General features: G+C 44.6%; 1 protein-coding gene across 10 annotated transcripts in view; it reads left to right on the plus strand.

Moving 5' to 3' along the window:
• LOC115179515 (zinc finger protein OZF) overlaps nt 1-16,128 on the plus strand; it is a 919,448-nt gene extending 903,320 nt beyond the window's left edge. For all 10 annotated transcript variants that reach the window (XM_029741117.1, XM_029741115.1, XM_029741122.1 and 7 more), the window contains one exon: nt 13,540-16,128. In XM_029741117.1, the coding sequence (XP_029596977.1) occupies nt 13,540-14,723 (1,184 nt within the window). In that variant the 3' untranslated portion in view covers nt 14,724-16,128. The remainder of the gene's footprint in view (nt 1-13,539) is intronic.
• The last annotated feature ends 403 nt before the right edge of the window (nt 16,129-16,531 follow it).

Here is a 16,531-nt window from a genome sequence, read left to right on the forward strand (position 1 = left end):
GCTAGCTAACGTTAGCTACCTTATAACAAGCATTTATTTTACTATGTATTATTTGTTATTGAATATTTTAACCCCCACTTCTCCTGATATTGTTCCTTTGGAAATCCCCACTTCTCCTTTGTATCATTCCTTTGGAAACCCCCACTTCTCCTTATATAGTTCCTTTGGAAACCCCCACTTCTCCTTTGTATCATTCCTTTGGAAACCCCCACTTCTCCTTATATAGTTCCTTTGGAAACCCCCACTTCTCCTTTGTATCATTCCTTTGGAAACCCCCACTTCTCCTTATATAGTTCCTTTGGAAACCCCCACTTCTCCATATATAGTTCCTTTGGAAACCCCCACTTCTCCTTATATAGTTCCTTTGGAAACGCCCACTTATCCTGAGAGATGCGCTGCACTGAGATGACATATCAGTAGGTGGCAGGCAACATAGAGACTCTGAGAGATGATGTCACAGCTGGACCCTACTGGCTTTAGGGTTTGTTTGTAAATTCACTCGAGTGCGCTCTGGGCGTTGGTAAATTCAGAGGATTGTCAGATTGTCTGCGTTTCGCTCAGTGCAGGCAGTAAGGGGGCAGCAGTAGAGACTGTCACACTACAGTTTTGAAGCAGAACGTAATGATTATCAGTTTTCTACATGTGCACTAATATTCAGACACATTCAGTTGTTTCCATCTTTATAAATGTTACTATCGTGTGAACGGGAAATACAATACATTTTTGTAAGTGTTAATACGTCAGAGACATGGTTGTTCAGGAAAATAGTTCATAATACTGCCTAAAACAAACTGCAACCTAAATGGTTGAGTCATTTATGGATTTATGTGAATTGAGGAAATCTACTATAGGTTAAGAGTACTTACGTTGTGTCATTTAAAGTGGGCACTTTGGGTCTAATGGGAATGAATGTTGAGTTGTCAATGCTTAGCTACCTGATCTATTGAAATTAGATCATTGAACAGGAAAAAACATAATATTTTACAGAATAAAAAAGTGCCAGAACTGTCAAGACAATCATTTTTTGTGTTTGTTTCTCTTTATTACTTCAGGCTGACTCAGGTCAAGTCTGAAGCCGGTAACATCAACAGTGAGGACAAACCCAGCCTGCCTCTCTTCTTCCACACTGAGTCCAAACCTACAGTCACTGGTTCCAGATTGTGACAGTGGAGCCCAGTTTGCACTGCAGGATCCAGAGATGGCATCAGTGAAGCTGGAAGACTGCAGTCAAACACTGGAGCTGAATGTCATCATTAAAGATGAAGAAGAGGAGGAGGAGATTGGGACATCTGTTAATCATGGTAAAAGCAGGTTCAATCTATTCTGTCATTCTGACATCACACATCCTTGCCAAATTCCAGACTGCACAGCCATGGTTGTTTTGTAAATTTTTACACTTACATTTGAGTCATTTAGCTCGGGTTGGGATGTAGGATTTGAGCATAGCCTGAACGTAGGGAGGGGCAGTTCCCTTTGTTTCTCTGTTGGCAAGCACCATGGTCATGTAGTGGATGCGAGCTTCGACTGGAAGCCAGTGGAATGTACGGAGGAGCAGGGTGTGACATGGGGGAACTTGGGAAGGTTGAACACCAGACAGGCTGCAGTGTTCTGGATAAGTTGCTAGACAAAGTGACTAGGCGTAATAGTGCCTGAAATAATGTGATTTCTCTCGTATGAGACATGCTTTTGCTAGGCCTATGGGGCGGCAGGTAGCCTAGTGGTTAGAGCATTGAATTTGTAACCGAAAGGTTGCAAGATCGAATCCCTGAGCTGACAAGGTAAAAATCTGTCGTTCTGCCCCTGAACAAGGCAGTTAACCCACTGTTCCTAGGCCGTCATTGAAAATAAGAATTTGTTCTTCACTGACTTGCCTAGTTAAATAAAGGTATAAAAAAATGTAAAATAATATTAAGATGAGCTGAGGCCCACTAGAGTTAACAATTATTTGTGGGAACTGCGAACTACTTACCCTAAACATCCCCCAAAACTACATGGATGGGAAGCATGTGTGATAAAACCTGTACTCAGAAGCCGACTGTCTAACTCATGAAACTTTGAGATCAGGCACTGTTGCAGCATGACCATAGAAACTGTAGGACCACCCGTGAAAAGGCACTTGAGTAAAAGTATTATGAAAAACTGAGCGCTAACCAAGGACAGATGAACCAGTAAGGGAACCAATGTGGTAAAAACCCGTTGCTGGGTAGCCTTCATTTGCAACTAGAAAGTGGTGACTGGGACCAAATCGTTGTTAGTAGGGTAGGATGTTGAAACTTGTATAGAGAAGCATTTCCCCGAATCAATTCAGGCAAGGTGAATCCCGGTACATAGAAACTGAAGCAAATGAACAAATTGTTAGAATTATTAGTGTATTCTCCTCCCAGCTGCAAACCAAGTGTCAAGGTGGCTATCGTCAATAATGTATCGGAAAAGAACTGTGGCTTTAAGCTTCAGTCACGTTGCCTGTAGCCTATTATGCTAAATTCATGTTTTTTTCTCCATAATTCTATTATCATGTCATGGGGGTATGATATGTTTGTGTCTGTAACTTTCTCACTTATCATTATTCACAATATACAAGGCTACTATACGAAGCCTGCTAATGATAACGACATTACTTATTATTTTAACGATAATCATAACAATAGTTATAATAATAACAAGAAGAAGGATAGCAAGAGTGGCACAGTGGTCTAAGACACTGCATCTCAGTGCAAGAGTCATCACTGCAGTACCTGGTTCGAATCCAGGCTGCATCACATCCGGCTGTGATTGGGAGTCCCATAGGGCGGCGCACAATTGGACCAGCGTCGTCCCGGGTTTGGCCAGTGTAGGCCGTCTGTGATGTTTCTATTGAGAAGTAGAGGAGTCAGGCGCAGGACACAGGAATAAGTGTAAACAAAACGTGTTTACTCAAATATATCAATAAACTTCTCACAGAAAATAACATGGTTTAAAAAAAACACCAACAACCACAAGACGGGAAACAATCACGGACAAGACTAACAGGAAAGGCAGAGGGTTAAATAATGAACATAATTAGGGAAATGAAAAACAGGTGTACACAATAAAGACAAAACCAAACGAACAGTGAAACATCGATCGGTGGTAACTAGTAAGCCGGCGACGCCGAACGCCGCCCGAACAAGGAGAGGGGCCGACTTCGGCAGGAGTCGTGACAGTACCCCCCTCCTGACCTGCGCGCCGACACCGGCCTCGGGGACGACCCAGAGGACGGGGAGCAGGGCGATCCGGACGGAAGCGGTGAAAGCGGTGAACCTCCCGTACCTCAGACTGCTGGAGCGGACCAGCCACCACCGGCCTGAGGAAAGACACATGGAACGAGGGGTTAATATGATAATCAGGGAGAAGTTGTAACCTATAACAAACCTCATTCAATCTCCTCAGGACTTTAAATGGCCCCACAAACCACGGACCCAGCTTCCGGCAGGGCAGGTGAAGGGACAGGTTTCGGGTCGAGAGTCAGACCCGATCCCCCGGTGCATAAACCGGGGCCTCACTGCGGCTGTCGGCACTCGCCTTTTGCCGCCTGATGGCTCGTTGAAGACGTAGATGGGCAGCGTTCCATGTCTCCTCCGAAACCATTCATCCACCGCAGGAGCCTCGATCTGGCTCTGATGCCATGGTGCCAGGACCGGCTGATACCTGACCCCTTTTCAGTGTGTGCTAGGGTTAGTAGAAGAGTGGTGTAGGGAATTTTGGACCATCTCTGCCCAGGGGATAAACGATGCCCACTCTCCCGGCCGGTCCTGGCAATAGGACCGCAGAAACCTACCCAACTCTTGGTTGACTCTTTCCACCTGCCCGTTACTTTCGGGGTGGAACCCTGAGGTAAGGCTGACCGAGACCCCCAGGCGTTCCATAAACACCTTCCAGACTCTAGACGTAAATTGGGGACCCCAATCAGAAACTATATCCTCAGGCACCCCGTAGTGCCGGAATACATGGGTGAACAGGGCCTCCGCAGTCTGTAGAGCCGTAGAGAGACCGGGCAAAGGAAGGAGACGGCAGGACTTAGAAAACCGATCCACAACGACCAGGATCGTGGTGTTACCCCGTGACGGGGGAAGATCCGTCACGAAATCCACCGATAGGTGTGACCACGGTCGTTGCGGAACGGGAAGGGGTTGTAATTTCCCTCTGGGCAGATGTCTAGGTGCCTTGCACTGTGCGCATACCGAACAGGAGGAGACATAAACCCTCACGTCCTTGGCTAACGTGGGCCACCAGTACTTCCCCGTAAGGCAGCGCACCGTCCGACCGATACCAGGATGACCAGAGGAGGGTGATGTGTGGGCCCAACAGATCAAACGATCGCGAACATCAAACGGCACGTACACGCGCCCAACGGGACACTGGGAGGGAGTGGGTTCTGCACGTGACGCCCGTTCGATGTCCGCGTCCACCTCCCATACCACCGGTGCTACCAGGCATGAAGATGGAATTATGGGAGTGGGCTCTGTGGACCGCTCCTCTGTATCATACAGCCGGGACAGTGCGTCTGCCTTGACGTTCTGGGAACCTGGTTTGTAGGAAAGAGTGAAAGAAAAGCGTGTGAAAAACATAGCCCACCTAGCCTGGTGAGGGTTCAGTCTCCTCGCTGCCCGAATATACTCCAGATTTCGGTGGTCAGTCCAAATGAGGAAAGGGTGTCTAGCCCCCTCAAGCCAATGTCTCCACGCTTTCAGAGCCCCGACAACAGCTAACAACTCCCTATCCCCCACATCATAGTTTCGCTCCGCCGGGCTGAGCTTCTTCGAAAAGAAAGCACAGGGGCGGAGTTTTGGTGGCTTACCCGAGCGCTGAGATAGCACAGCCCCTATTCCAGCCTCGGATGCGTCCACCTCAACTATGGATGCTAAGGAGGGATCAGGATGCGCCAGCACTGGAGCCGTGGTAAACAGAGCCTTCAGGTTACCAAAAGCGCTCTCCGCCTCAGCCGACCACCGCAATCGCACCGGTCCCCCCTTCAGTAAGGAGGTAATGGGAGCCGCCACCAGGCCAAAACCCCGGATAAACCTCCGGTAGTAGTTGGCAAACCCTAAAAACCGCTGCACCTCCTTTACCGTGGTTGGAGTCGGCCAATTACGCACGGCTAAAATGCGGTCAGTCTCCATCTCCACCCCTGACGCGGACAAACAGTACCCAAGAAAGGAGAAGGACTGTTGAAAGAACAGACATTTCTCCGCCTTGACGTAAAGGTCATGCTCCAACAGTCGACCAAGCACCATTCGTACAAGGGACACATGCTCAGCGCGGGTAGTGGAGTATATTAGAATATCATCTACAGTCGTATGAAAAAGTTTGGGCACCCCTCTGAGGCTGCATAATAATTTACTCTGTCATTCACAGAAAATGATCACAGTGGCATGCCATTCATTTTCTAATAAAAGATGAGTACTGGGGTATTGTCCAGACAAAGATTTTTAGTGTAGCAATATTAAGTTGTATGAAATTAAATAAGATGTGAAAAACAGGCTATGCAAAAATGTGGGCACCCTTGTCATTCTGTTGATTTGAATACCTGTAACTACTTAGCACGGATTAATTGGAACACACAATTGGTTTGGTGAGCTCATTAAGCCTTGAACTTCATAGACAAGTGCATCCAATCATGAGAAAAGGTATTTAAGGTGGCCAATTGCAAGTTGTTGTTCTCTTTGCAACTCCTCTGAAGAGTGGCAACATGGGGGCCTCAAAATAACTCTCAAATTACCAGAAAACAAAGATTGTACAACATTATGGTTTAGAGGAAGGCTACAAAAAGCTATCGCAGAGATTTAAGCTGTCAGTGTCCACTGTGAGGAACATAGTGAGGAAATGGAAGACCAAAGGCACAGTTCTTGTTAAGGCCAGAAGTGGCAGGCCAAGTAAAATATCAGAGAGGCAAAGGATGGTGAGAACAGTCAAAAACAGCCCACAGACCACCTCCAAAGACCTACAACATCATCTTGCTGCAGATGGTGTCACTGTGCATCGTTCAACAATTCAGCGCACTTTGCACAAGGAGAAGCTGTATGGGAGAGTGATGCGGAAGAAGCCTTTTCTGCAGACACGCCACAAACAGAGTCGCTTGAGGAATGCAAATGCACATTTGGACAAGCCAGCTTCATTTTGGAATAAGGTGCTGTGGACTGATGAAACAAAGATTGAGTTATTTGGTCATAACAAGGGACGTTATGCATGGCGGCAAAAGAACACAGCGTTCCAAGAAAAACACTTGCTACCCACAGTAAAATTTGGAGGGGGTTCCTTCATGCTGTGGGGCTGTGTGGCCAGTGCCGGTACTGGGAATCTTGTTAAAGTTGAGGGTCGCATGGATTCCACTCAATATCAGCAGATTCGTGGGAATAATGTTGAAGAATCAGTCAAAGTTGAAGTTACGCCGGGCCTGGATATTTCAACAAGACAACGACCCAAAACACTGCTCAAAATCTACCCGGGCATTTACGCAGAGGAATAAGTACAATGTTCTGGAATGGCCATCCCAGTCCCCAGACCTGAATATCATTGAGAATCTGTGGGATGATTTGAAGCGGGCTGTCCATGCTCGGCAACCATCAAACCTAACTGAACTGGAGATGTTTTGGAAGGAGGAATGGTCCAAAATACCTTCATCCAGAATCCAGACACTCATTAGAGGCTATAGGAAGCGTCTAGAGGCTGTTATTTTAGCAAAAGAAGGCTCTACTAAATATTGATGTGATTTTTCTATTGGGGTGTCCAAATTTATGCACCTGTCTAATTTTGTTTTGATGCATATTGCACATTTTCTGTTAATCCAATAAACCTCATTTCACTACAGAAATATTACCGTGTCCATCAGTTATTTGATAGATCAAAATGAAATTGCTTATCCAAACACCCAATTATTTATAAATGGAAATCATGGAAATTGTCAGGGGTGCCCAAACTTTTTCATATGACTGTATATACACCACTACACCCCGCCCGTGCAGGTCCCTGAAGATCTCATCCACAAATGATTGGAAGACGGATGGAGCATTCATTAACCCATACGGCATGACGAGGTACTCATAGTGCCCAGAAGTAGTGCTAAATGCCGTCTTCCACTCTCCCCTCCCTTGATACGCACCAGGTTGTACGCGCTCCTGAGGTCCAATTTTGTGAAGAAGCGCGCCCCGAGCAATGACTCTGTCATACTGGCGATCAGAGGCAGAGGGTAACTGTATTTAACAGTAATCTGGTTCAAACCTCGATAGTCAATGCACGGGCGTAAACCTCCATCCTTCTTCTTCACAAAAAAGAAACTCGAGGAGACAGGTGAAATGGAGGGCCGAATGTATCCCTGTCCCAGAGATTCAGCGACATATGTTTCCATAGCCGCCGTCTCCTCCTGTGACAGAGGATACACGTGACTCCTGGGAAGTGCAGCGCCCTCCAGAAGATTTATCGCACAATCCCCTGGTCGATGGGGTGGTAATTGAGTCGCCTTCCTTTTACAGAAGGCGATTGCCAAATCGGCATATTCGGGAGGAATGTGCATGGTGGAAACCTGGTTTGGACTTTCCACCGTAGTGGCACCTAAGGAAACACCTAAACACCTCCCTGAACACTGACAGGACCATCCCTTGAGAACCCTCTGTTGCCACGAAATAATAGGATCATGAGAAGCCAACCAGGGAAGACCCAACACAACGGGAAACACAGGAGCGTCAATCAGAAAGAGACTAATACTCTCTTCATGACTCCCCTGCGTTACCATAGCAATGGGAGCTGTGACCTCCCTAATCAGCCCCGACCCCAACGGACGACTATCTAGGGCATGTACAGGGAAGGGAACATCAACGGGAACAATAGGAATCCCTAATCTATGGGCTAAGGACGATCAATAAAGTTCCCAGCTGCGCCTGAATCTACTAGCGCCTTATGCTGGGAATGCGGGGAAAACCCCGGAAATCCTATAGATACCCACCCACGTGAGCAACAGGGGGGTCTGGGTGAGTCGTGTGCCTACTCACCTGAGATGAACCACCAGTGTTCCGCCTACCACCTCGACTACCTGGAAAACCTCCCCAGCACCGATCAGCAGTGTGCCCTCTGCGGTCACCTCTAGTGCCTGGAATGGTCTCCCCTCCGGTCTCCCTAGTACCAGCCCCTCCCAACTCCATAGGAGTTGGATCTAAGGGACTGGGGGATGGAACCAACGGACCCCGATCCGGACGTCCGCGGGAGGCCAGCAGGTTATCCAGCTGGATCGATAAGTCCACCAGCTGGTCCAGGTGGATGGTGGTGTCCCTGCAGGCTAGCTCCCTACGAACGTCCTCTCGCAAACCACACCTGTAGTGATCGATCAGGGCCCGCTCATTCCATCCTGCACCAGCCGCCAGAGTTCTAAAGTCCAGTGCAAACTCCTGAGCGCTCCTCATCTCCTGTCTTAAATGTAACAAGCGCTCTCCCGCGGCTCTCCCTTCTGGTGGATGATCAAAAACTGCCCGAAAGCGGCGGGAGAAGTCCTCGGAGTCTTCCAGAGTCGGGCCTTCCTATTCCCAGATGGCGTTGGCCCACTCCAGGGCTTTACCAGTCAGACAGGAGATGAGGGCGCGCACTCTCTCGCGTCCCGAGGGTGCCGGCTGGACAGCCGCCAGGTAGAGCTCCAGCTGGAGTAGGAACCGCTGGCACCCGGCAGCTGTTCCGTCATACGCTCCTGGGAGCGAGAGCCGAATCCCACCGGATACTGACGACGGATGGGTAGAAATGGGTGTATCGGGAGGTGCGACTGGCGGTGGTGTGGCTGGGTTGAAGGGAAATCTTGTTCTCTCCACTCTCTCCATGGTCTGCAGCACGCAATCCATAGCTGTCATGAGACTGTATATTACTCGCTTGCTGCAGGACGCGCTCCTCTACAGTAATAGGAAAGCTGGCTGCTCCTGCTGACTCCATAGTCGTGGTCCGTGATTCTGTAATGGTTTCTATTGAGAAGTAGAGGAGTCAGGCGCAGGACACAGGAATAAGTGTAAACAAAACGTGTTTACTCAAATATATCAATAAACTTCTCACAGAAAATAACATGGTTTAAAAAACCACCAACAACCACAAGACAGGAAACAATCACGGACAAGACTAACAGGAAAGGCAGAGGGTTAAATAATGAACATAATCAGGGAAATCAAAAACAGGTGTACACAATAAAGACAAAACCAAACGAACAGTGAAACATCGATCTGTGGTAACTAGTAAGCCGGCGACCCGAACAAGGAGAGGGGCCGACTTCTGCGGGAGTCGTGACACCGTCATTGTAAATAAGAATTTGTTCTTAACTGAGTTGCCTAGTTAAATAAAGAAAAAGGAAAAAAAAAGAAAAGGATGGTATTGGAGCGAGAGCTGCATGCGTAGCCTATTGTGTGGCAAACAGGTGCTGTGAGATTACAATATTATATTTCTGACCATTTGGAACAGTTGTAAACGACACTAAATAAATTATTAGGTGTTCTAACGGAAAATGATTGTAAAGCCTTTATTACAGCATAGCACACATTAAAACCTTTATTACAGCATAGCACACAGTAAAACCTTTATTACAGCATAGCACACAGTAAAACCTTTATTACAGCATAGCACACAGTAAAACCTTTATTACAGCATAGCACACAGTAAAACCTTTATTACAGCATAGCACACAGTAAAACCTTTATTACAGCATAGCACACAGTAAAACCTTTATTACAGCATAGCACACATTAAAACCTTTATTACAGCATAGCACACATTAAAACCTTTATTACAGCATAGCACACATTAAAACCTTTATTACAGCATAGCACACACTAAAACCTTTATTACAGCATAGCACACATTAAAACCTTTATTACACCACAGCACACATTAAAACCTTTATTACAGCATAGCACAAAAAACTGCTCAAATTGGGAAATTGCTTTATCTGACATGTTGCAATTGCGTGAGGCTTGGCGCTCACATCAATAGGCTATCAAACAAACTCAAACAGGCAACAGAAGCAGGATCTATCTTCTTTCTGTAGATACAGTGCATTCGGAAAGTATTCAGACCCCTTGACATTTTCCACATATGGTTAACATACATCCTTATTCTAAAGTTGATAAAATAGTTTTTTCCCCCCACTTTTCTCATGTAATGACAATGCGAAAACAGATTTTTAGAAATTTTTGCAAATTTATTTGAATAAAAAAAACTGAAGGACACCTAAGTGGCCAGCAGTCTAAGGCACTGCGTCACAGTACTTGAGGCGTCACTACAGACCCGGGTTCGAACCAAGGCTGTGTCACAACCGGCCGTGACCGGGAGCCCCATAGAGCGGCGCACAATTGTCCCAGCGTCGCCCGGGGTAGGGGAGGGTTTTGCCTCTCATGAGCCCTTTGGGGGAGTTGCAACGATGAGAGAAGATCATAGTTAGATATGATGAAATTGGGAAGACATTTTTTTTTAAATAAAACACTGAAATACTGCATTTACATAAGTATTCAGACCATTACTCAGTACTTTGTTGAAGCACCTTTGGCAGCGATTACAGACACGAGTCTTCTTGGGTATAATGCTACAAGCTTGGCACACCTATATTTGGGGAGTTTCTCCCATTCTTCTCTACAGATTCCCTCAAGATCTGTCAGGTTGGTTGGGGAGCGTCGCTGCACAGCTATTTTAAGGTCTCTCCATTGGTGTTCAATCAGGTTCAAGTCTGGGCTCTGGCTGGGCCACTCAAGGACATTCAGAGACTTGTCTCGAAGCCACTCCTGCATTATCTTGGCTGTGTGCTTAGGGTTGTTGTCTTGTTGGAAGCTAAATCTTTGCCCCAGTCTGAAGTCCTGAACATTAGCTCCCTGGATGCAATTCCTATGGCTTCCACGGGTGTCAGCAGTCTATGTTCAAGGTTTCAGGCTTGTAACTTCAAAAACGAATAAGAAACATCAGTTTTAAAACAGGGACACAGTCTTGGAAATTCGTGTTTGCGCGCCATGAAGACAGGACGCACCTGCTAAAGTCGGTTTCCTATTGAACATACTTCTTTCCGTAAGAAATATTATAGTTTGATTACATTTTAGGGTATCTGAGGAGTAAATATAAACGTATTTTGACTTGTTGAAACAAAGTTTAGGGGTAGATTTTCGGATTCCTTTCTCTACATGTTGAACGAGTGGATTACTCAAATCGATTGCGCCAACTAAACTGACTTTTTGGGAAATAAAGAAGGATTTTTTTCTAACAAAACGACACTACATGTTATAGCTGGGACCCTTTGGATGACAAATCAGAGGAAGATTTTCAAAAAGGTAAGTGAGTATTTAATCGCTATTTGTGAATTTATGAAACCTGTGCCGGTGGAAAAATATTGATGTGGGGCGCCGTCCTCAAACAATCGCATGGCATGTTTTCGCTGTAATAGCTACTGTAAATCGGACAGTGCAGTTAGATTAACATGAATTTAAGCTTTCACCCGATATAAGACACTTATATTTATGTAAATGTTTAATATCCATAATTTTTATGATTATTTATTTGAATTGCGTGCCCTCCAGTTTCACCGGAAGTTGTCCCGCTAGCGGGACGCCAAGGGACCTTAAATGCTGCAGACATGTTTTAGTGACCTTCTCCAGATCTGTGCCTCGACACAATCCTGTCTCCGAGCTCTACAGACAATTCCTTTGACCTCATGGCTTGTTTTTTAGTTTTTTTCAATATTTGGAAGGTGTGCTTAATGTTTCATACACTCAGTAAATATGGATGATTTCTAAAAGTACGAGAAAAAAAAAATTATGTATGAAATTAATTGAAATGTATGCATTCACTACTGTAAGTCGCTCTGGATAAGAGCGTCTGCTAAATGACTAAAATGTAAATGTAAATGTAAAACCAGGCACATTTAACAGTTAGGCTATTGATTACAGACCTATTTAAGTTGGTTTCCACACTCTTCAAAAATATTGTTTCAGAATCACAGACAGTGACCGCTATCTAACGTGAGAGAAAGCGCATGTTATAAAATAATGTAATTTTTATTAGTGTTGCACCATTGTTCTTACATAATATAACCATATACAATTTCAGTAGCACATGTCTTAGTGATGGACTGTGCCATCCCTATGGCCTCTGCAATGGATTAGTCCACCGAGACAGGAGCCAATCAGACGGGTGTCTTGTGTGCCATGAAAAAATGAATCTATTTGCGACTGTTCGACTGCTACTATACACATCATGTATGGTTCACACTCTCCTTCGTCCCCTGGAACTTTCCAGTGCTTGTAGCACTCTATGCCATATGGCCTCAAATTGTACTGTTCTGTTTTTCTCATTACACCCTTTCAATATTTTAAATATTACATTTGATTCATCCACTGTCGAGGAGATGGAGGATTCTTTTCAAAACCATTGACGAGAAAAGTATGGTCTACCCCATTGGGTAGCTCACTGCACCCCCATATACCATGTCTTGAAATATGCAGATAGACAGATTCAAAGTAAATTTACATTGTAAATTCCGCCCATAACTTTTTAAATGTATTGCACTACAAGAAGGCATGGATTATTGAGTCATCGTTAGTTTTACACTTAAGACATGGAGAGCAGCCTTTGGTGGACCTGGGAGGGCATAGGCCCACCCACTTGGAAGCTAGGGCCAAAAAAATCTTATTGAGTTTTTCCCCACAAAAGGGCAGTATTACAGACCGAAATACTCCTCAGTTTCATTAGCTGTGGCTGGTCTCAGACGATCCCACATGTGAAGAAGCCGGATGTGGAGGTCCTGGGCTGGCGTGGTTACATGTGGTCTGCGGTTGTGAGGCCGATTGGACATACGGGCCAAATTCTCTAAAATGATGTTCGAGGTGGCTTATGATAGAGAAATCAACATTAAATTCTCTGGCAACAGCTCTGGTGGACATTCCTGCAGTCAGCATGCCAATTGCACGCTCCCTCAAAACTTGAAACGTCTGTGGTGATGTTGTGACAAAACTGCATATTTTAGTGGCATTTTGTCCCCAGCAGAAGGTGCACCTGTGTAATGGTCATGTTGTTTAATCAGCTTCTTGATATGTCACACCTGTCAGGTGGATGGATTATTTTGTCAATGGAGAAATGCTCACTAACAGGGATGTAAACATTTTTGAGAAATAAGCTTTTTGTGAGTATGAAACATTACTGAGATCTTTTATTTCAGCTCATGAAACCTTTCGACCAACACTTTACATGTTGCATTTATATAGACCACAAGCCTGACTGTTACCCACTTTTAGAATAGATGTATTCCCCGTTTGTATTGTACAGCCTACTGATGAGTTCATATGTTACCGGTACAGCCAGAAGGGGACTGGCCACCCCTCAGAGCCTGGTTCCTCCTTTCTAGGGAGTTTTTCCAAGCCAATGTGCTTCAACATCTGCATTGCTTGCTCTTTGGGGTTTTAAGCTGGATATATTTTAAAGCACTTTGTGAAAACTGCTGATGTAAAAAGGGCTTCATAAAATACATTTGATTGACATGTATATCACACCAACTGACTGGTTCTTCTGATGTTCTTCACACAGGAGACCATGTTGAGACATTCTCTACATCCAGAGAGCAACAGCAGGAAGATCACAGAGCTAAGAGGTCTCACCACTGCCCAAATTGTGAGGAGAGTTTCCCAATTCTATCAAATCTAAAAATACACCTCAAAATACACACAGACCAGAATCTGTATTCCTGCACAGATTGTGAGAAGAGATTCACAACATCACAGGCTCTGACAGCTCATCAGAAAGTGCACACTGGAGAGAAGCCATACTTCTGCTTTGTCTGTGGGGAGAGTTTCTCTCAACAGGGCCACTTAAAAACACACCATCGAATACACACAGGAGAGAAGCCATACTCCTGCTTTGACTGTGGGGAGAGTTTCTCTCAACAGGGCCACCTAAAAACCCACCAACGAATACACACAGGAGAGAAGCCTTACTCCTGCTCTGACTGTGGAAAGAGTTTCTCTCAACTGGGCAGCTTAAAAACACACCAACGTATACACACAGGAGAGAAGCCTTACTCCTGCTCTTACTGTGGGGAGTGTTTCTCTCAACTGGGCAACTTAAAAACACACGAACGTATACACACAGGAGAGAAGCCTTTCTCCTGCACTGACTGTGGGAAGAGCTTCACAACATCACAAGCTCTGACAGTTCATCAGAGAGTGCACACTGGAGAGAAGCCTTACTACTGCTCTGAATGTGGAAAGAGTTTCTCCCAATTGGATATGTTAAAATGTCACCAACGAATACATACAGGAGAGAAGCCTTACTCCTGCTCTGACTGTGGAAAAAGTTTCTCTCAACTGGGCAACTTAGAAGCACACCAACGTATACACACAGGAGAGAAGCCTTACTCCTGCTCTGACTGTGGGAAGTGCTTCACAACATCAGCTGAGCTAAAAGTTCATAAAAGATCACACACAGGAGAGAAGCCTTACACCTGTTCAGACTGTGGAAAGAGTTTCTCCCGATTGGATATGTTAAAATGTCATCAGCGAATACATACAGGAGAGAAGCCTTATTCCTGCTCTGACTGTGGAAAAAGTTTCTCCCAACTGGGCAACTTAGAAGCACACCAACGTATACACACAGGAGAGAAGCCTTACTCCTGCTCTGACTGCGGGAAGAGTTTCTCCCGATTGGATACCTTAAAACGCCACAAATGTATACATAAAGGACAGAAGCCCCATCAGTTCTCTCAGACCAGCTAAGAATTAAAGTCACTCCATCACTTAAATATGCACTATGTAGAAATCACTCCACCATTTCCTGGATGTTAAAATTGCAATAGTTCTAATAGCCTAAAACAAGCAGTCATTGTACCATCTAAACCGCTGGGAAATATATTTTCCATAACCAAAATATTGTATTTTGAGCTGTTGTACAAAAACGGAAGTAAAAAAAACGCAAAAAACAAAACTTCAGAACAGGAAAGCATAGAAATAGTGCACATAGAATAGATCTACTGCTTCTTAGACCGAGAGAAGCCTCACTCCTTGTCTGGAAAATGGAAAATGCTGGAAAATGCTGGAAAACTGGAAAATGCTTCACAGCACTGGGTGATCTAAAAGTTAATCAGCGAACACACACTGGGGAAAAGCCTGTGTGTACTGCACTGCCTGTGGGAATATTTTATCTCTATTGGACACCTTAGCTAGGCTTGGGCTTTATCCAGATTGTCATACCTTCATACCGACCTTGTGCCATACCAGAATATTAGGTAATACTGGCACTGAACACAAGGGGTGCTATTTTCAAACCCCACAATGCCTCTGAAGGTTAGCGATGCTAACAAATCCCATAGAGATTGCTAACGAGGTCTCTGACCGAAACTTTTTTTCAGAACAGACATCCCAGCTCAAAGTTATACGAGCAACAAATAAATAATACTCACAGTTCACTGCACGCAAAAAAAATATATGTATATTAGACAGCATCCAGGAGTAGTTAGCTAACTACTATATTAGCAAACCAAATGCACAACTGCAGAGCATTTAGCACATTTTAGACTGTTAACTTAAAGGGATATTCCTCATCTCCAGCACCACCCCAACATCAACGTGAATATTGCGTGTATCTGTAGTAAAAAAAGATTGAGGAAGATAAGTGTTTCTAATGACATCATCGGTGGGCATCGTGTGATTTTTTTTGACCAATTTATGAGGAGGCATTGCCTACTAATTGGTTGATGATGTCATTTTCACATGTTGATGTTTGGTTGGTGCTTCATTTCCCTTTAATAGAGTTATAAGATATTATATATTTATTTGTCACATATATGTACCGACAGATGTAGCCTATTGAATACCATTATAGAATATGCATTAAATGCATCCTCCAATTGTAAAGTCTGTCTGTGCCCATACAGGAGACAGTGTTGAGAGTAGCATGAAGATCACAGAGCAGAGGTCTCACCACTGCCAGTTCTCTCAGAACAGTTAAGATTAGAGTCATAAAATAAGTTGTAACAGTAAATTTAATCAAATGAAGAAAGCGTAGAACACTCTATTGTAATCCTATTGTTTCTCACTGTGAGCGAACTGTGCAGAGGAAAGAGAGCGTTATAAAATGTTAACCTCTTTACTTTACATATCACTGTGCACCTTGTCTGTTTTGGTGTGTTTTGTTAGCTTCTAGTGTAAAGATATTGAGATGACCTTGGATTTTCACTTAGTGTTAATTAAGTGTGAGGCTTTTCATTTTAAAAACAAACAGTTTATAGTTTAACAGTTGATGGGGTGGTACTGCTTCCCTCTCAGCCTGGTCTGACTCTGTCTGTAGGGAGAGTTTCAACTGGGCAACTTTAAAAACACACCAACTGAATACACACAGGAGAGAAGCCTTACTCCTGCTCTGTGGATGGGTGGGCGTATAACATGAACATCTAGCAACCCAAAGGTTGCAATGTTTGAATCTCATCACAGATGACTTTAGCATTTTAGCTAATAAGCAACTTTGCAACGACTTACTACTTTTTAGCTACTACTTAGCATGTTAGCTAACCCTCCCCCCCAAAAAA

Source organism: Salmo trutta, chromosome 39 (genome assembly GCF_901001165.1).
Source record: "Salmo trutta chromosome 39, fSalTru1.1, whole genome shotgun sequence".
Lineage (NCBI taxonomy): Eukaryota > Metazoa > Chordata > Actinopteri > Salmoniformes > Salmonidae > Salmo > Salmo trutta.